Source organism: Pituophis catenifer, unplaced genomic scaffold (genome assembly GCF_029215685.1).
Source record: "Pituophis catenifer annectens isolate HBS135680 unplaced genomic scaffold, rPitCat1.0.hap2 SCAF_2, whole genome shotgun sequence".
Lineage (NCBI taxonomy): Eukaryota > Metazoa > Chordata > Lepidosauria > Squamata > Colubridae > Pituophis > Pituophis catenifer.
The window spans coordinates 58,335,597-58,357,239 of record NW_027256882.1 but is presented as its reverse complement, the minus strand read 5'-3'; the positions used below and the strand labels follow the sequence as shown (position 1 = coordinate 58,357,239).

At 36.1% G+C, this 21,643-nt stretch overlaps 1 protein-coding gene across 1 annotated transcript in view; it reads left to right on the top strand.

Moving 5' to 3' along the window:
- CNTN3 (contactin 3) overlaps positions 1–21,643 on the top strand; it is a 126,401-nt gene that overhangs the window by 45,369 nt on the left and 59,389 nt on the right. Inside the window, exons 3-6 of the mRNA XM_070933563.1 lie at positions 7,997–8,200; positions 9,161–9,263; positions 10,693–10,877; positions 19,224–19,360. Of these exons, the coding sequence (XP_070789664.1) occupies positions 7,997–8,200; positions 9,161–9,263; positions 10,693–10,877; positions 19,224–19,360 (629 nt within the window). The remainder of the gene's footprint in view (positions 1–7,996; positions 8,201–9,160; positions 9,264–10,692; positions 10,878–19,223; positions 19,361–21,643) is intronic.

Below are 21,643 nucleotides of genomic sequence, written 5' to 3'. Positions count from 1 at the left end.
GAATATTGATGTTGTTGAACTTCGGTGTTGGAGAAGACTCCTGAGAATACTATATACCGTCAAAGACCCTAAACTTGTTTATGTGTCATCAAGTTGGTATTGATTCTTAGTGGCCACATAAATTTTCTCCATATCCTAACTTGGTTTTTCAGACTTCCACTATAAGTCATTATAACTGAGTCCATCTATCTTCCTCCTATGAAAAATTCCTGATTTGAATCATGGAGGGTTGCAGTCCCTTATCATTGTCAGTGCCATCTTCCTCATTTTCTTACAAAAGTTCTATTTTATAGTTCTATGTTAGATTTATTATTTTGTTGGCTTTATGTCTATTTTAATTTGTTTTGGATTTTATTCACTTGATAATTAGCAGGATGTAAATTGAATAAATGAATTTATAAACATCTCAATCCTTATAAACATATTTATAAAATATTCTAAATTTAAAGAGATAATTGCAAAGCAAGTAGCAGATAAGCCTTGAGGCAAGGACTATAGCAAAACCTAGGTAGAATATCTGTCTTCCTGCCTTGTTTATTACGACTCACAAATTTTATCACAACAGTATAAACGAAACATAAAGTGTATATGAATTTAATAAAATAATTGAAAACCTGAATATTTCAGCAAGCTAAAGGGAGACTTGTTCTAATAAAGAACATAATTATTTTAAGGTATTTTCCATTAATGACTTTTTCTAAGAAACATACCAGTGTTTTATACAGCTTTATCTTCCTTTGTTAAAAAATTTAGCTGACAAATTATCACAACTCCTATCTTTTTATTATCAACAGGACACAGTTTGTAATTATTTCAACCACTGTATTGAAAACAACACAATTGTATTGTTAAAAAGATTCAAAACAATTACATGCAGAGTTCTTGGGAGGAGATTAAAACATTCATTTGTCATTTGAAATAAGCTATAGTTAATGTGATTGTATTTTTAAATTTTGCTTCTTAAAGAAGTTTTTCACTTTCAGGTTAAGAAAACAGTGGAATAGACTTTGAATACCATTATTAGTCTGGAATAATTATCTCAGGAATAAGATAAAAGAGAAATAATCTATTAGCTCTGCCCGGTTGTCAGAGAAATTAAATGGGCATTATTTTCATAGTGAGCCCAAATATATGAAGGTGTTTGGTAAGAGATTACCATTTTAAATATAGCATTGCTCAAAACAACAAGGAACATTCAATCTAGTAGCTTTTCTTTTATAAGGTTTTAAGTCCTGCCTGTCCTTGTTTAGTTTTTGCAATATTCCAATCTAGAAATGATGTTCTGGAAGTGCTGAAAACCTACAGTGGTACAAAATACATGTACCATATTTTTCAGATATAAGATCCACTTTTTTGTTTCCCAAAAGGGGGTGAAAATGTCTGTGTGTTTTATAAACCAAATATTGCTGAAGCCCCACCCACCCACTGGCCGTTTTTTTACCTCTGCATGCCCCATTTTGGGGCCTTTTTTGCCGCTTTTCAGGCCTTTTTTTTTTTTTTTTGCCCATTTCCGTGGATTTTTTCAGCCCGTTTTTTAGACTATTTTTGGCCCATTTTTGACACTTTTTACATCCCATTTTGGGCCGAAAAAGCCTCAAAAACAGACTGAAAAAAGTCTGAAAAACGGGCAGAAGAAAGCCTTGAAAATGGGCTGGAAAAGGCTGGAAAAAGCCCAAAAAAAGGCCCGAAAGTGGGGGGCGTGGAGGCCAAAAACTTTTTTTTTTATTTCCTCTTCTAAATTTAGTTGAGTCTTATAGTCGGGTGTGTCTTATAGTCTGAAAAATACAGAAAATAACATTGCACAGATTTAGCTGGAAACTAAGATGTGGTTGATTAATTAGTGACCAGAGTCACTTGGTTGAATTGGCAGCTACAGAAATCAAATAAATAAATAAACCATTGGTGAGCTTCAGAAGGAACATAGTGCCTTCTTTCCAAGAGAATTAATGAAAATTTGAGATAAGCATCAAGAGTGAAAATGGGGGCTAGATTCATTTATACACTGTATATACATCAAAATCTATAATTCATGACAAAAGTTCAGGATTTTTAACAGTCTAATTTAAAAATAATTTAACAGTTTCAGGAGATGAAAGATAACCTTGATAACCTCCTAGTAATTTGCCACTAGTTTATGATTTCTCTTCTCCCCATTAGATATTTATCACTGTAATAAGACAAGCTTTCATGTAAGTGTGTATAAATGTAAAGTTTCCATTGCAGCTCTAAATGGAGTTAAGAGTTGAAAAATAGCACTTTGTTGTTACTTTCAGCATGTATTTGGCAAGGTAAGAAATGAGGGCAAGACTCCTGCTGTATTATGTTTCCCCTGCTTCTCCCATTTTATTTCAGCAGAGTAAATCAGTTATATCATCAAATGAAATTGCTACACTAGGGACACTGATACTAGAATAACCATGAGAGAATGAAGTAGCTTTAAAGTTAATGAATGAAAAGTCATTCCATCTCATTCTCAAAATATCTCATTGGAATGTCTGTGGAGATTCTCAATTATCCATGTCATGGTTGTCCCAAAAGTCCCTTTTCCAAAAGGCAACTGGATCTTCTTGTCCTTTTTTTCCTTTGAAAATGTTTTGCTTCTCATACAAGAAGTTTCTTCAGAACTGTTCTCTCCCCTCACCTGCAGTTAATCAAAACTGGAAGAGGCAGTAGTGTCCCTGTCCTAGTTGTTCATAGCACACTCCTTGCTGTGGTCTGGATATGATGTAGGAATTTAAAAAATTGCTCACAATATAGATAAAGGTATGATATGTTGGCTGCGATGCCTTTCTTGCTTACTTGCTTTTTTGTAACCAGATTCATGTAATTTATTTTCCAAGGTTCATCTTCTCTTTGCTGCAAAAAATGGTCATCAGTGCATTATTAATATCAATTTTTAGCACTGTTAATATCACAGTGCTCATGGAGACTATCTTACAGCAATTTATTGAAAAAAACAGACAAACTGAAAGAGAAGAATGAAAAGAGGAGGAAGTTTTAGCAGGTGCTAGAAAAATGTGTGCTATCCAGATGGGCCTGCTGTTGGCATCTTCCTGTAAAACAATTGAGAGGGTAAAAAAAGTTACGCATCTATCATAAAGCATGACTGATGATAGATTTGTAACTATTTTTCTTTGTCTCTGAATCACAGCACAAACTAGAAAAAAATAACTGACAATTTTTATAGGTATTCTATTTAGATTTTGTTTAATTTAACAGAGGTGTAGATGAAACAGCTGCACTACATCAATACAATGCATGCAGGCTGGCTTTGGGTATTGTGTAAAATTACTGTACAGCTACTAAAATTTTAACTGGGAACATATCATTTTATTGACAGCCAGCTAGAAATGGACCAAGAAATGTTTCTGCTGAAAAAAATGTTTAAATGCATTGGTGTCCAAGAGGGAAGAGAAATCACAAAATGTCATGACGTGATGCGGAACTCATGACTTATTTAATTGCATCCTATGTCAAGACACAATGCATAAGGGCAATGTTTATGCTTGTGATATTACAAGGCATATATGTGCGCCCAATATAAGCTCTACCCCCAAAATAAACCCGAATTAAGACCCCACCCACTCTGGGGTGCAAGGGTATGGATGGGGGTGGGGATGGAACTGTCCTACTACTTACTTTCGGACAGTTGTAGCCAGGCCTCACACACCACGACACCTGCCTTGCTAGACCATTTCTTCTGCCTGCAAGGCTTTCCTGATGGAACCAGAGCTCTGTTATTGGCTGCAGAGGCCTTCAGGAAAGCCTTGCAAGCCTTACTGGCAGCAGAACTTCCTGAAGGCCTCTGACAACAAAGAGGAGGCAGGGGGCAACGCACGCAAGTGAGATGAGTCAGTGGATGACATCCCACCCGAAAATAAGACCTGGTGCCTTTTTTTGGTGGCAAAAAAATATAAGACCCAGTCTTATTTTCAGGGAAACACTGTGTTCTCTCTCTCTCTCTCTCTCTCTCTCTCTCTCTCTCTCTCTCTCTCTCTCTCTCTCTCTCTCTCTCTCTCTCTCTCTCTCTCTCTCTCACACACACACACACACACACACACACACACACACACACACACACACAGTGTATATGCCTTGTAATGTCACAATATATATATATATAGTATGTGTCTTTTCAATCTCGAGTCAACTACCAAAGGCCTAGGAGTTTGAGGGTTCTATGTTGTTCCTAGCACTTCACCCTTCTAGACAGAAAACTCTGATGTCATTCCTGGGATAGGATAGGATAGGATAGGATAGGATAGGATAGGATAGGATAGGATAGGATAGGACAGGACAGGACAGGACAGGACAGGACAGGACAGGACAGGACAGGACAGGACAGGACAGGACAGGACTGAACTGAACTGAACTGAACTGAACTGAACTGAATTTTTTTATTGGCCAAGTGTGATTGGACACAGAAGGAATTTGTCTTGGTGCATATGCTCTCAGTGTACATAAAAGAAAAGATATGTTCATCAAGAATCATAAGGTACAATGCTTAATGATAGTCATAGGGTACAAATAAGCAATCAGGAAACAATATCAATATAAATTGTAAGGATACAAGCAACAAAGTTACGGTCATACAGTCATAAGTGGAAAGAGGGATCTATTGGATTTTCCAGTTTAGGAGTGTCTTTTAGTTTCCATATTCTTCCCAGTTGCTCTTTCAGGTCCTGGTACTTCTCCTACTCTTCTCCTACTCTTTTTTCCTGATGTTGCTGTCACTTGGCACTAGTACCTCTATCTCTACTGGTGTCTTCTGATCCTTAACTACCACTATGATGTCTCATGATTAGCCAGTACCTGCCTGGCCCATCAACTAGACATCATAGATCTATAAGTCTTACGGGATCCTATCCTATATTTTATACAATTTCCTATGTGGACTTTGAAAGGTTTAACTTATACAGCTGTTCCTGTATAATGCTAGTTCTAATTTTTCAAAATCATTCTATCCCAATCATAAATGCCTCAATCCTCTGAAGGTTAAGGGACCTCCAGTCCTATTCTGGTTCTGAGCTCAGTATAAAGAATTGGTTTCTTCTTTCAGAACTCTTAATTAATGGACATGAAAACCACATACCTGAAAAACTATTTTTTATACCAATCTGTTTGCAGCATAACATTGTGTTGGATATCAGGTTAAGAGCTTTTAACTAAGATGAAGTCTTAATTATGGTATGGCACCAGCATCATAATGATTTATTTATGAAAACTCTATTCTTGCAGGTACCATTAGAATGGCTTGGTACCATTAGAATGGCTTAATATTTATCATCCTTGCACTTATATCTTCATGCTTTACAGTGAATATTATGTGAATCCATTTTAATAGTTGTATTATTATAAAACACCATATTTTTTTAAAAAAGGATGCTAAATTAAATATTTAAATATGTTTTTAGAAAAAAACAAAGAATGCTCTTCAGCTCCTGCTATTAACATCTTATAAATTTCATGATTTTGATATTGTAAATATGGTATTTCATATTCAAAATAAATTCAGTTTAACCTAGTACTTAAAATTTCTCACCAAAACACTGATTCAGAAATAGGTTATTCAAATCACTTGTTTAACAAGAGCACAAATCAAGGCCATTTCTTTTGCACAAAAACACCTGCAGTTATCAATCTGAAATTAGGCAGACAGAGGCAACTATTCTTTCAAACTGAAAGGCCCATAATTGTCATTTTAGAAAATAGACTCAAACACAAAAACATCTGCAAATATTTTTTTCTGAGACAGATTAGCATTATCATTTCAGAAAGATCTACTGGGAAGAAAATACAGCAATTTGAAAGTTACCTACATGGATCAACAAGATCTATGATTGATGTATATTCCTAAAAATAAATATAACTTGCATAATAATTTCTCCTCTATCATATCAACAAAGGAAATGTAATTATTACCATAGCTTGTAATAAATAATAGTAAAAGAACATTAGCATCATAAATATACACCAAACAGTTTTATTTGATGATAGTGATAATGTACTGAATACAAATTTAACAAATTATTTCTTTTTCTGTAACTGCAAATAATTTTCTAGACATAGTGGCTGTGTGCATTTTCACCTTATATTTGGACAAAAAAAATACAAACTCTATTATTCTAACGGCAAAATATACAGGTAGCTGGGTTTATGTATTAATCCAAACGTTAATTTTAATACAAACCCAGTAAAAATTCATTTAAAAACTATGGGAATTCAGGAGCTAGAAACTCAATCAGATCATGTTTAGAAAGTAAATAAGAGGATGTATTTGGGTTTAGGGTGGGGAGGTTGGTTGTGAAGAATTTGGGAGTTTGTATTTTTTATTTGGTCCTAAACATTCAGAACATATGTTGTGCAAGGAAATTATAACCATAATCCACATACATGAGGTGGTTGGTGCATTAACCACCTCATGTATGGTTACCCCAATCTCTTTCCACCAAACTCTTGTTCTTAGTTTAATTTTTGTAATTGTAAGCTGTTTTTATAGTTATGATTGTAAAATGTTTGTGTTATATCTTTCTGAAAGCTACTCAGATTTGCCTTGAACTGTGAGATGGATAGATTCATATTCATTGTAACTCTGCAAGGGTTTTTAGCTAATAAACATTTATTTTCAATCTGACAGAGGCAGAGAAGGGTTAGGATTTCATATCCCATATATTCCAATATATGTGATAGTATTTTAGAAGTTATTTCCAAAATGAAACTTGGGTTTCATTTCCGTCTCCCTTATGTTTCAATATGTATTTTGTGGTAAATGTTTAAATTTGTCTAAAAGCTACTAGATTATCTGCATAATTTTGTATAAACATTTCAGAGGTTATTTTTAAAGAGTGCACCTTTATTTTTATAGAAGTTAATATTCAAAAATTGAGATTTCAGTTTGTGTAGCTAATGGGCATTGTTTAGAGCAAAGTCTGTTGTGAATTCCTTTGGCAATTGCTTGACTTGCTCTTTCCTCATAAAGAATGTATTGACAAGGAAGAGGCTAAAAAGGACAGATGGTTTGATTCCTTATGCATAATAGAGAATAGCAATAGCACTTAGACTTGTATTCCGCTTCATAGTTCTTTGTAGCCCGCTCTGAGAAGTTTACAAATGTCAGCATATTGCCCCAACAATCTGGTTCCTCATTTTATTGATCTGGGAAGGATGAAAGGCTGAGTCAACCTTGAGCCAGTGAGGATCGAATGCCTGGCAGTGGGCAAAATCAGCCTGCAATACTGCATTCTAACCACTGCACTACCACAGAAAAGATGTAGTAGTTTTAGTTTTTCAACTTTTGTTTTTAGAACCCATTTAAAGATGTCATATTGTAACTATTTGGGGTTGTTTGTTTTGCTATTATTTTTTACTTTTAGTTTTCTTCTCATGTCATCAATTTTTTATTTGTTTGTTGGGTTGTTGCTGTTCAGTCTCTCAACTTGTGTCTCACTCTTTGCAACCCCATGGACCATAGCACGATAGGATCTGTGAGCCTGAACTTGTCCTCTTGTTCTTTCTCATTATTTCAGTGTCAATCTATCATATCTAATGGCTTTGTGAGACTTTCGGGACTTGGTTAGATTTAGAAAATCTCTTTCAAACAATGTGTTTATTAAACAGGATTAAAAGTTAAGATATGTAGATAGGTTATTTGCCAAAACAAATAATCATATGAAGCTTAGCAGGAAAGCTTCTGCTCATTGCCATCTTCTTGTGATACGTATTGAATGAACAAATATTGAGATAAATATGGTTGTGTGGCCTTATTAATAAATTTTTAAAAAGTGTTCTAAAAGAACGTTAGGAAACAATCCTAATTTATAAAAATTGAGAAAAGTTGTGTGAAATTCTCCACTTAATGTGGAGAATTGTACATTGTAAAATGTACATTTTATAACACATTTTATTTGCAAGTAGGTAATATTCAGATTTAACATCTTAAAAGAAAATATTATTTTGTGGTGGAATTATGCATATATATATTTTCACTTATTTTCAGAACTTTCCTATGCTTGGATTTTTAATGAATACCCAACGTTTGTGCAAGAAGATAGTCGGAGATTTGTTTCTCAGGAAACTGGACATCTCTACATAGCTAAAGTAGAGCCATCTGATGTAGGAAATTATACCTGTGTCGTGACTAGTGCTGTAGCTAACACCAACACTCTTGGATCACCAACACCTTTGGTGCTACGGACTGATGGTATGCATTTATACAAATGTGGTGTAATCAAGTGTATATGATTTTATTGCCTACATAAATTTTTGGAAACCACAATTGTGTGGATATGTATAATTCTGAAACACACTCTGTAAATTTCCATAATATTTACTGTTGTGTTTTTTTCTAGCGAATCTTATTGTACCTCCTTATTCCTATTTATAAATAACTTCAATTGTAGCATGTATAATTAAGTGTGGAATTTTTCACTGTGCATAACACTCATAGACACTTTACTATAACCAATTAACGTCAAGGAATGATAGAGTGCAGCAAATGAAACATCACCTGCAAATTCTACTACCAGTGTGAAGGTATAGAGCAGGAATGGGATCATATGGAAAAAAAACTAAGTATGCCAATTCTATGGTTGATTTTTACTTACTTTTCTTGTTCATGCAAAGGGAGGGCCTCCCTTACTCCACCTTCAATACATCTTTCTCCCTTCACGACAACCACACAAATCCTTGATGATGGGAATTCAGAGATATCTAGATGTGCATTTCCATACACCAAAGGATTGTATACCATTATGGCTTGTCATTTATACTAGCTGTTATTTCTATGTGTATAATAAATTACTTTTTCCACTTACTCAAAATTGCAATCAAGATCTGTAACAGTTCATCAGAGTTTTGCTGCTATTTCATTTTTACAGGCAGATGTGTTTATACATGCATGAAATATCAAGAAGCAGTTGTGATGCAACAGAGAACCTTCAAAGTTACCTAGTTAATTGTTAAATTTTACTGCATTCTCTATTTTCTTATACTACATTTTCTAAAGTTAATAGGAGGTAAATTGCGTCATGTCAGCTGTCAATCTAGGGATAAAGCAATGATTATAGAAGCTGTAATCTATCTCTACTTCAGTAGAACTCTTGTACAGATGCTGATCAAGATGTTAAGTTTCTATCTATCTTTCCCTTTTCTGGTATAAAAGGTGTGATGGGGGAATATGAACCCAAAATAGAAGTTCAGTTTCCTGAAACAGTTCCTGCTGCTAAAGGATCAACTGTGAAACTAGAATGCTTTGCTCTTGGAAAGTAAGCATATCTATTTTATTTGTATAGAAAGAATTGGACATAGAATGTGCTTTTGCATATGTTGTACTTATTTGAACCAATTTTAAATGAAATACTGTAATACCGGATTACAAACTGAGGAACTTTTTATGAATGGACTATTTATTATATAATTATTCTAGATCACACTGTGTAGTAAGAAATGAACATAGATTTTATACTGTGCATTCAATATTAACTTTATATAAGAGAATCTTGAAGCTGGTTTAAATGGATTAACTGAGATACCAAAAAGCTGCAATAATTGATACTATTGGCCAAATTTATGTTTGATCTATATAAATTCAGAGAAATTAGCAGTAAAATTAAAATGAAACAGTGCATATTAGAAGATTTGATAAATGAAAAATTGAAAAGTTCTCAATTTATTATTAGCAAAGTTTATTCCTGGGACCAGACCAATAGAAGGATGAATAGGAGATCAATTGTTCAGTGACATCTCTGTTTAAGCATAACATGGCTTCTCAAGGAGCAACAGGTGATTCAGAAAACGGCATACTGCTGGGGACATAATGGGCTTCATAGGGCTATTGATGCTGATAAAAAACATCTTGTAAACCAGGAGTGTCAAATTCAATTTCATTGAGGGCCACATCCGGTTGTGTTTGATCTCAGGGGGCCAAGGTGGTGTGGCCAGGGCATGGCCAGCTCGACGTATTACAGGTGCCTGTGGTGATCTGAGCACTCTGCCAGCAAAAATGAACACCCGAGCTCCATTTTCAGCTACGACAGCCTCCTGAAACCCTCTGCCAGTGAAAACGGAGCTTGGGGTGGGTGGGGGGGGGCTGCATGCAGCCCGGTGAGCTCTGTTTCTGGCTGTGATGGCCTCCTGCAACCCTCTGCCAGTGAAAATGGAATTCAGGGGGCAACGCACAGGCCACCCAAGCTCTGTTTCTAGCTGTGATGGCCTCCTGCAACCCTCTGCCAGTGAAAACAGAGCTCAGGAGGTCACATGCTGTCCTCTTGAGCATCGTTTTCTCTGGCAGAAGCACCACGAGCCAGGGTGCTTCTGCCAGGGCAGCCCTGCAGGCCAGATCTAAGCACCTCATGGGCCGAATCCGGCCCCCGGCCCTTGAGTTTGACACTCCTGTTGTAAACAGTCTTGTTTTCTCTTCCTCCTTTCCTTCCTTCCATCCATAATGTAGTAGATGGAAAGGGTGATTTCAATTATACTTTCATTCCATCTTTTTGAAGGCTTGAAGAAGTTTGTCTAAAAAAATAAAAATCACCCTTCGGCAGATTTAAACAATTAACTGACAACTTTCTTCCAAAAGCATACCAAACACTGTAAATTTCTTTCTAATATGTAAATTGTGATATTTTGCTTTTTTCTAAAAAAAAATCAGATAATAATAATGTACAACATAATCTTTAAATTTCATTGCTGTAGTCCAGTTCCTCGAATTAACTGGAGAAGAACTGATGGGACACCATTTCCAAGCAAAGTAATGTTGAGAAAATCCAATGGCATGATTGAAATTCCCAATTTCCAGCAAGAAGATGCTGGTCTCTATGAGTGTATCACTGAAAATACTAGAGGGAAGAACGTTGCAAAAGGACGTCTCACATATTATGGTAAGCATTAAAAAAAAAACAACAGAGTTCTAAAAGTATTTAAGGAATATTCATTTGAGAGGTGCTACTATTTTTCATTTTTTTCCAACTGCAAAAAAACCCTTAGAAGGAATTTCAGCTAAAAGAGTGTGCAGCCCAATGTTATCCTGTGAGGCTTTGTGATTAAAGTTGGGCTTGAACCTGATCTCTCTAGAACCTGCCCAAAACTCTAACTCTGCAATGACATATAAAAATAAATGTGTTATATCAGTGATATAAGTGCGGATTCGCTTTGAATACTAATTCACTATTCGCTTTTGATCCTCTTAATTTATCCTTTTTGTTCAAACGTTTAGAAGTTAGAGACTTGGTGAGAACTTCTATACACACACACACATTGCAAGCATTTGCAGATGATGATGTTGTGGTGTTGGAAGTTCCATTGAAAGGGATAGAGTTAATGGGAAATGAAGTTGGTATGCTAGCTGAAGTTAAGATTAATAAATAAAAGACAAATATATGGACATAGGAGCAAGCGGAATTGAATAGGATGGGGTTTAACATAGAGGAAAAAGTAAAATATTTGCTTGTTAACATATATATATATATATATATATATATATATATATATATATATATATATATATATATATATATACATACATACATACATACATACATACATACATACATAAACACATATACATACACGTATATATATACATACATACATACATATATATTATATATATATATGTATATGTATATGCATATGTATATGTATATATATAATTATTTTTTGCCAAACATATTATATATACTGTAGGGGGTAAAAATTTGGGTGCGTCTTATACATCGAATGTAGCCCCGCCCACCCACTGGCCTCTGACTCCCAGCACTTTACCCCCTTGCAGCAAGCAGCAAGAAGAAACAGCCCATTTCAGCTTCAGCACAGCCTAATTAGCACAAGTTGATTGTCCCTTGGATCAGTCTCCCGACTCTCAGCTGTTTCAGGCTTCTATTGCCTATTGCTGTGTGGGCCTCTGCTGCTTGCTGCAAAGAGGTAAATTGCTGGAGCAGATTTTTTTTTTTTTTTTTTTTTTGGTGCTAATCAAGCTATGCTGAAAATGAAAGTAAAGCTTGCTTGTTTGCTGTTTGCTGCAACGAGGCAAAATTGCTGGGAGGCAGAGGCAGATTTCTTTTTCTTGTTTTCCTCACCAAAAAAGGTAGGTGCGTCTTAGAATCCGAAAAATACGGTATATAAACTAGTCTTACCAGATTTGAAAATGTACTTTGCAGCTTGTTGCTTAATTTGGTTGAAGGAACGGGTGATGCTGAGGGATAAAAGGTTATTGGACTTAGAAGGGCACAATTTGAGATTTCGGTGGCATGCCTATTTATGGTATTACAAGATTTCAAAAATCATTTCATTAGATGTGCCATCCTGAGAATTTGGAATAAATATAAACCTAGTTTATATCCAAAAATACCTTGCTGGATTTCCGAACAAGAAGCACATTATAAAAAAGAAATGGCAACTAGACAGAAGTGTTTAAGTATAGTGAATTGCTAGAATACTCCCAAAGTGTGGTTCTATTTAATTTTTTAAAAAAATAATTTTGAAAAACTTAATAAAGCTGTTTTAAAAATTGAATTTGCCTTAACAGGGCAGAAGTTTTGATTGGTATGAAATTTCTAATATTTTCACTTGGCATTTCTTTGCTTTTTCTTTCTATTACTGAAAAATGACAGAAAAAAATTGCTTATACACTAACTTTCTGACTAAAGATTCTGGATCTAAGATCTGTGTCAACCCATATAGGAATAAGAAAAAAATGAAATAAAAGACAGAACAAATTAAAAATATTTGTTACTTCAGTTGTCTACATGTTTGGTGTCTTGCTTGCTATTGCTTCTCCCAGCAAGGGCTTCAACCCACATCTGTAGGTAGTTCTCAGCTTATGACCAAAATTGTGTGCAAAATTTCTGTTCCTAAGGAAAACAGTTTTTAAGTGACTTTTGCCCATTATGTGGCCTTTCTTGCCACAATTGTTAAGTGATTCACTGCAGTTGTTAAGGTAGTAACATGGTTGTTAAGTGAATCTGGCTTCCCCGTTGACTTGGCTTGTGAGAAGGTTGCAAAAGGAGATCACATGACCCCAGGGACACTGTAATCGTCATAAGTACGTATCAGTTGCCAAGCGTCCGAATTTTGATCATGTGATCACAATGATGCTGCAGCAGTTGTAAGTTTGAAAAATGGTCAGAAGACACTTTTTTTCAATGCCGTTGTAACTTCCAATGATCACTAAACGAATAGTTGTAAGTAGAGGATTACCTGTAGTTGTTCAATAGGTTCAGAGTATAGTGCTACAAAGTTCCTCCAGCCTTCTATAACTTAACTTCTTTTAATAGGCGGCTGCTAGATTTAATCTCTATTGATAAAAACAGAATTTAAAAGACCTATATTATTATGCTGCAACAGAATAATTAATTATCTGAAACTTTAATTTTATTTGCTTATTTTAATGCAAAAATCATACTTTCACAATTCCGCTACAAGACTATTGCACATGATCTGCTTTTTCTAAAACATTTTTTTGCAAATTATATGGGCATAATGCCATTTTCTTCCTATTTTCTTCAATTCATTTTTGCTTAATAAAATATGAAATAGGTACTCTACAAAAATCCTCCTGCACATTTTAAAATATGCACCCACTGGATGCTAACAAAGTATATTGTTATTTTGTTGGGGGAAAAAAGCTGAAGTACTAGCTAAGTGTTAATTAGCAATTTTTATAAAACATTACTCCCCCAAAATGTAATTTTCCTTGTGAAAACTGCAAGTTAAGTTATTTCACTTCCAGTTGAAAAGAAAATGCATAATGCAAGGAAGGCATATAGGAATATTTTAATATTTTTATTCTATAAAGCAGTATAGCAATGCAATATGTCTTGTATTCTGTAAATTAAAAAATAATTAATATAAATAAATTTAGCATTAAAACAGAAAAGCATTGCCAATCACAGCTGCTATTTAAGTAAATAGCATAAAACTGTTCATCTGCTGCTTGAAATAATAATACACAAAACAACAAAGATTAATTACCAGCAAATTTATCAACAATTTTAACTGGGGATTCAGGTGCATCATTGTATGCCAGTCATATAGTATTTTCTAATTTCTTAAGGTGATTATTTATTTTATTGGCCCTGAACTATGGTTCATGTCATAGGACCAATGCATTTCAATTATTTTCTTGTTTTGATTGCAAATATCAAATATTGATGTTGCCCCCTTCTCCAATTCAGTGCAAATATTTTCCTGGGAATCAACCCACCTTAATGTAACCCAAATTGTTAAATCTAAAGTTGGAAAGCTTTCTTTCTTTCTTTCTTTCTTTCTTTCTTTCTTTCTTTCTTTCTTTCTTTCATTCATTCATTCATTCATTCATTCAGCCACCCATCTTATCAGATGGTAGGTCAACATTGATATGCACAATGTAATAAAGGCCTAAATCTCTGACTCTCCCTTTTATTATACAAGATGTATTAGTTCAATTGACAATACAAAGGATATAGGAAATAATTTAAGGACTGATTCTACCCATCAGCTGGAAACTTGGCCAAAAATTGATGTATTATGAATTTGTTGAATATTGACCTATTCAACAAAACACAAAAGCAATACATATCCTTTTTATTAAAATCATACAGATTCATAATAAAAACCTATTTTTTGTGTAGAAATTCTACAGGATTCTGTAGAAAACTGCCACTTTAGATGATGTTTTCTTTATTAAGTGAACAAACAGCATCTTATTTGGATTTGGATTTCCCAACTAAACTTTGCAATTTAATTTAAAAGTCTGTGTTCCATTGCTTCTCCACCCACATTTTAGAAAATTTAAACGTACCACTTCCCTTTGTTAAGCAATCTTTCACACTACATTATTTTTCTCTATTCCAAAATTTTAATAGCCTATATTCATGTTTCTAAATATTCTTACCCATCACTATCTAAAATCACAGGAAGGCTTGGAGATATTGGCCCAGCAATTCCCTCTGTCACTTGGTCTGGCAGCTGGCTTTTCTCTGCTTGGTAAAACTTTTGATCTCTTGTCAACTTCAAAACCTCTAAGGAATCAAAATTGCTAAGTGTGTCTCGGGATCACCAGGCATTTTTTTCCTTTCTTAATTCATAAATCTTCAACAGCCTTCTTGTCTAGAGTCTATCTGAGACTGTGCAAGCCAATATGCCTCCCAATTCTTATTCCCAGAGTTTGTCTGAGAAAGGATTCTGCCTCTTAGGACAGTACAACAGCCTTTCCCCCCCCTCTCTTGCATACATTTTCCAATGTGAAAGTAGACTAAGATAATCTCAATTTTTCCTCTCACTTAAGTAGCACAAAACTTTGGGGTTTCTTTGTGGATGTCTAACAGCCTGGAAGAATCCATAGTGAAATGGAAATATCATGTAGCTTACACACATATTTTAAAAAAGAAAAGGCTGGGGAAGAATCTTTTAGTGGTGTCATAGTTACCTCTGTTACAGAGCAATTACCTGTGTTACAGGCTTGGAGACTAAAATATGAAGAAGAGTTGCATGAATTGGGTATGGCTAGTCCAGAGAAAAGAAGAACTGGGGTGACATAATAGCAGCATTCCAATATTAGAGGAGCTGCCACAAAGAAGAAAGACAAGAAACAATGGATGGAAACTAATCAAAGAGAGAAGCAACCTAGAAATCAGGAGAAATTTTCTAACAGTGAGAACAGTCAACCAGTGGAATAACTTGCCTACAGAAGTTGTGGGTGCCCCATCACTGGAGACTTTTAAGAAGAGACTGGACGTCTGCTTGTTTGAAATGGTATAGGGCAGTGATGGCTAACCTTTTTGCCATAGAGTGTCAAAAGTGGGGGTAGCGCGGGGGGGGTCACGTGTGTGTGTGCCCACATCCATAATTCTATGTGCCCCACCCCCTGTGCATGCGTGCACGACCCCCCCACAGTCCCCCTGCTTTTGGTACAATGGCACAGTGGGCCAGGTAGGCCCGTTTTTTCGCCCTCCCCAGGCTCCAGAGGCTTTCTAGGATCTGGGGAGGGCGAAAACAGCCTCCCCCCCCCCGGAGGCCCTCCGGAGGCCAGAAACGGCCCATTTCCCAACTTCCAGTGGGCCCAGAAGCCCCAAAATCAGCTGGCTGGCACGTGCATACGCGCTGGAACTGAGTTAGGGCAATGCTCACGTGCCCATAGATATGGCTCCGCATGCCACCTGTGGCACGCGTGCCATAGGTTCGCCATCACGGGTATAGGGTCTCCTCTGTTTGAGCAGGGGTTGGACTAGAAGACCTCCAACATCCCTTTTGATTCTATTCTGTATTCTGTAATTTATGGGTCACTTCCATGTCTATACACAAAATCAGCAGGTCAGTGCTGTTTTCCTATCTGATGTTGAACCACAATTTTGTGTGGTTGCAAGGTAATATACCAGTATGTACTCTTCTGTTAGCCTTCATTTTTTTTCTGAAGGTCTGTGATTAATGAGAATCCACAACCCCACAAGACTTTTTACTACTTACTTTAAATCATTATTATCTTACTCTGTAATGCTATGTACTTTTCACTTGGAAAGATCCCCCCCCCCCGAAAGTTAAAGAATTAGTACTTTTGTACTGATCCATCTTCTAGGCCCAGATCAGAAGCAGCAATGTACAAAACAAATGGAAAATTAAAACATGGCCCTCTTAACACAAGGTAACAATACAAAGCAGTATTTAATTCTTTCACACTCAGAAGTTCAGTGAACTTTATTCAATTCTCTCTTCTTAGTTATAATAATGAGGATTTTTGCCTTGGAAAAAAAATGAAGTTTAAATCATCTTTAGTATCCCATAATTCCCAGGAGAGAGGCTGCATCTGTTGAAGAGCTTACATTTCTTGTTTTCTAGTCTGAGATTTTGCTGACCTGTAATATGTACCTAAATTTACACAATTCAGAAAACCCCAGAGGACATCTGGCTGGGATAATAGTTAAACGTGTTTCTTGAACTTTAGAAATAACATCTTTTAGCTAATGCAAGTTATTCTTCACAGAAAATATTATAAATAAGAATATCACCCAAAAGGATTTCACAACACTTTCCTTTGCCTTCTTTCCTTTATGTTTGGTCCATGAATGACTTTAGTAACTTTGGAAAGGAATGGAACCTGTTTCCCTTAAGGTTTAATATATTGGCTTTCTGGACAGGATAATCATGATTCTCCGCACCTTTGGTCCATCCTGGCCAAAATAATTTACATCTTGTTAGAGTTTTTCATGCCCCATATAATAGGAAAAGAGAATCAGGTTGTTCTAGTGGTTAAGCCCCCAGCTAGAAACCTGGAAACCCTGACTTTTATCCTGCCTTAGGCACAAAACCCGCTGGGGGACTCTGAAGAAGTGAAACTGGGATTGTTGTCTGCACTTGGGAAAAGCAGTGGCAGCCAGGCAGAAATTATTCCCTTTCCCCCCAAGGCCAGGGTTGCTAATGCTTTTTCCCCAAAGTTTACAGCCCCAGAAAATTGAGAGGAGGTGGCCTTGTTCATTTATTAATTCCACCCACTTGCAGTTTACTCACAAGCTTACAGAAGCAAATTCTAAGATAAGAGTGAGGGAGGGAGGGTTGTAGGAGAAGAGGAGATAGGAAAAAAGCAAACAGGTGGGGAAGTGGGAGGAAACTGGAGAATAATAATTATAGAGAATGACAGACAGGGGACTATCAGTCAGAATCTGTCTGACTCTTGACTATCAGAGGCAACTGCCAAGACTACAACCTAGGTGTCAGCTCCAGCGCGCTGTCGGCATGGAGCTGCCATTCTTGGGGGGAGAAACTCACAAACCTCGTTTCAGCCCAGCATCTGCTTCATCAGGCCTCCCAGGAACTGATAGGATTGACAGGAAGGAATAGCTGGGGGATGATATCATCATGGCCAGCCAGAAATAACAGGTGGATTAACTGTTTAGATGCTAGTTGTAAATACTCAAGAATTAAACATAACATAAACATAAGTCAACTTCCGGGTCACATGGGAGGGAGCAGTGCACGTGATTGGGTGGGTGGTGATAACTAATGGATAAATGGTGGTGGGAAGCACAGGGCAGTAGCCCTAACAAGATTTTCATCTGTGATTGTCAGTGAGTGCCAAGAAGTGATTAAACTAAGGTAGTAGCCATCCAGGTTTGTCTCCTTTTATTTCCTTCTGTTTGGAACCTGACACTAGGCTAAGCAACCTATCCTGGTGGGAGTCCTGCCTGAAACCTGGCCTGGAGCTCCACAGCAACCACAAAGGAGCATTCACACTGAGACAGCATCTCATTACAACTAGTGCTAGAACTTTTAGAGGGAGGCAAAGGTTGTATGCCATTTAACAGACTGCCATTTTGTTTGCTTGAAGGACTGAGTATTGAAGATGTATTTATGTGGCTACATTGACTTGTAAGGCCTAGGAGGATAGAGTTAACCCAGAACAATAATCTGTGATTGGGGAGGGTAATGAAGTGTTGTGTACATACAGTAAGTGCTATGCTGTGGTGTGTCCAGTCCTTGGGAAGCAAAGAACCCTCACATGGACTTTAGGCCACTCCCTCTTTCGATACAGAGGAACAAAATTGGATACAGAGGAACAAAATTCTATAGCCAGATAACATATAACCAGGAACATTAATGACAGGTCAGATCTGAAATGGAGGCTCCAGGGTGAAATGATGTTCTCAATGACTGATAAGTGAGCCATATCAGAGCCAGGGAGCTGTGTGGATGACCTCCAAAGTCTCTTTGACACCATCTTTCTATTATTTCAGTGCCGGTCATAATGTTTTTTCTTTGCTTTTATTTCTGCAGATATTGTATGTAACTACCTTATGTAGGCAGAGGTCTGTGGTTATAAACTTTCCATTCGTTGTGGCAAGATCCATAGCATTAGCAATTAGACATAAAAACATGCTATAAATGAAATGTTTGTTCCATTCCCTGCCAAAGTGATTTAAAGGTTAACTAAGTTTAGTAGATAGTAATTTCAAAGGCAGTAAATTATGTTGAACTTTGGTTCAATCATGTGTCTATATTTATATCTATAGTACATCTGTATCCATACCTTCTCCTCCTGGATGTTTGCATATTAGTTAAGCAAGACAGTGAAATTACTACCTTACTTACCAGCATGTTAAAAATGTTTACAGGATGGTGCAAACGATGTTATGAGATGAACATTTAGAGAACATTTTTGGTTGAATTTCTTGTGTTCACTTGTTTTTGCTTTTTCCCGTTCCCAAACATAGTTTGTCTTTATTAATTGTCTTAATTTCCCCTTTTATTATTTAAAGCCAAGCCTCACTGGGTTCAATTGATAAAAGATTTTGAAGCTGCAGTGGAGGACAACATATACTGGGAGTGCAGAGCAAGTGGCAAACCTAAGCCTTCCTACAGATGGCTGAGAAATGGCGAACCTCTAGCATTAGAGGTAATGTGTTTTTGTTTGTTGACCTTGTTTTGAAAAAAAAATATTGTCCACAGTTACATTGACTGCACATTAGTAGCTTCCTGAGTTCATCCAAGTAATTTTAAATAAGGTAATTTGTAATACTAGTCAAGCAGTCTTTGGGCAATTAACTAGTTATTAATAAAAAAACAGTGCCATGGCAAATTTCTTCTGCAGTTTTTTTAATTATGCATCTTCCTTTTGATTGAAGAGGGGAAAATCAGGAATTTTCAAGGAAGCTGAGAAACTTGCATGTGAACGTCTTGTTTTTCATTATTTCATCTTCCCCGAAGTGTGTTTTCAAATTATTTGTCTTCCTGTGTTAAAGCATGAGAGAAGAAGACATCTTAAGGGAATTCTTCCATGGCTGTCTTTCAAAACAGGAAGCATGAGCAGTCAGGGAAGCTCCCATATATAACAGAATACAAAAACACCAGCTGCTTCTTGCCATGTTGCAACATTGTTCAGATGCAGCACTGAGGCAAGCTGAAAAAAAATCCCCAAAAAGCATTCTGAAGAAAGATTTGTGCATTCTGAAAATACCTGTAACATGAAAAAAAAATCCCATAACTTTTTTGCAGTGGGAAAAAAATACTTGTTCAGCATGCTTTAAATTAAATTAGTGAGCTAAGCAGGGTGGTAATCGAACTGACCCCATTCAAATCTATCATGATATAATTTAGAGATATTGATAAACAGCTTTAGTTTTAAAAAATAAATGGGAAAGAGGAAAGACAGAGAGAAGGCCATCTGTTAAGCCAACATTTTGGCATCAGTCATGAACATCACAGTATTCCCAAGATAGCTGTTTAGGCAACTATTTATGTGCTCATGGTATGTAGAACAATAGCGAGTTGTTTTAAAACTTTTACAGAGTCATCGGAACTCCCTGTCCCTTCTCCTGTGTTTATAAGTCTAAGATTAAAGTCTTACGTGATATTGCACTTTTTAATTATATTTTTACCTGTATTTGTAGCATGATAAAATAAATCTCTTTTACAACAAAAAAATGTTAGCATTTTGAAATAAAGTTGAGAAGTTACGAACAAAGAAATGTCAGGGCATCCACAAGTTGAAACAGTGTAAATCACTTCTACTGTGATTAAAATTTTAAAAAATTGTTTAGTTCACTAGCAACAATAAAGAATGCTGCTCTTCCAGAATAACACAGGAATAAACAGAATAACCCTTCTCCAATCTCTTCAGCTGATCAACCTCTGCACAATATGATCTTTGGATAAATTTGATACATCAAAACTAGTATCATTCTCATGTCTTTTTTCAGAAAATTATGTCGCTAGTATTTAAGGACATATTTAGCTCCTTTCCATGACTTCTGCTTTTATTCAAAGAATTATGGAATGCAAGATTGTAAGTGATCTTGGACATTATGTAGTCTAAACTCACTGGTCAGTACAAGAAAGTAGTTCTATAACATATTCAACAAATGTCAATCTATCCTCTGTTTATATCTTAAGCAAAGGAAACATAGGCTCCCCAGGGAGACATTGTTCCACTGTTGAATAGCTTTTACCATTAGAAAATTTTAGCTGAAGTGCATTCAAAATCTTTTTTTGTGTGTGTGTAATTTAAACTCATTCTTTTTTGCTCTGCCTTCTGAAACTACTCTGAACAATTCTGCTCTGTCTTCTGTATGACACCTCTTCAAATATTTGATAGCAGCATCGTGTCTCTTTGCAATCTTCTTTTCTCCAGGCTAAATACACACAATGATTACAGGTATTCCTTATAAGTTTGTCCTAACTGGCTATTTCCTGATTGCTGTTGTCTGGACATATTTCAGTTTGTCAGTGTCCTTCTAAAAATGTAGTGCCCAGAACAGAATGCAGTATTCTAGATGTGGCTTGGTTTATGAGGAATAGAGAGGGATAGTGATTTCTTGACACTACTTGACACTGTTGATGAAGGCTAGCATTGCATGTGCTCTTTTTGCAGCTTTGTTGCAGTCATGGATCATAGTCAGCTTGTGAGTCACTCAAATACTTTTTGTGTGTATTACTGCCCAGTATAACTTCATCCTTTAGTCATCCTTTAATTTTTTTTCTATCCAAATGTGGATTTACATTGAAATTCATCTTACTAGCTCCGTCCATTATTACAGTTTCTCAACGTACTCCTGAATCTTGATACTATCTTCTGATACTTGCTATCCCATTATTTTTGTAATACAGTTTGCTTCTGGTTTCAATTCAAGGTGTTGGTTATCACCTTTAAAACCCTTTATAGCATGGGAACAGATTATCT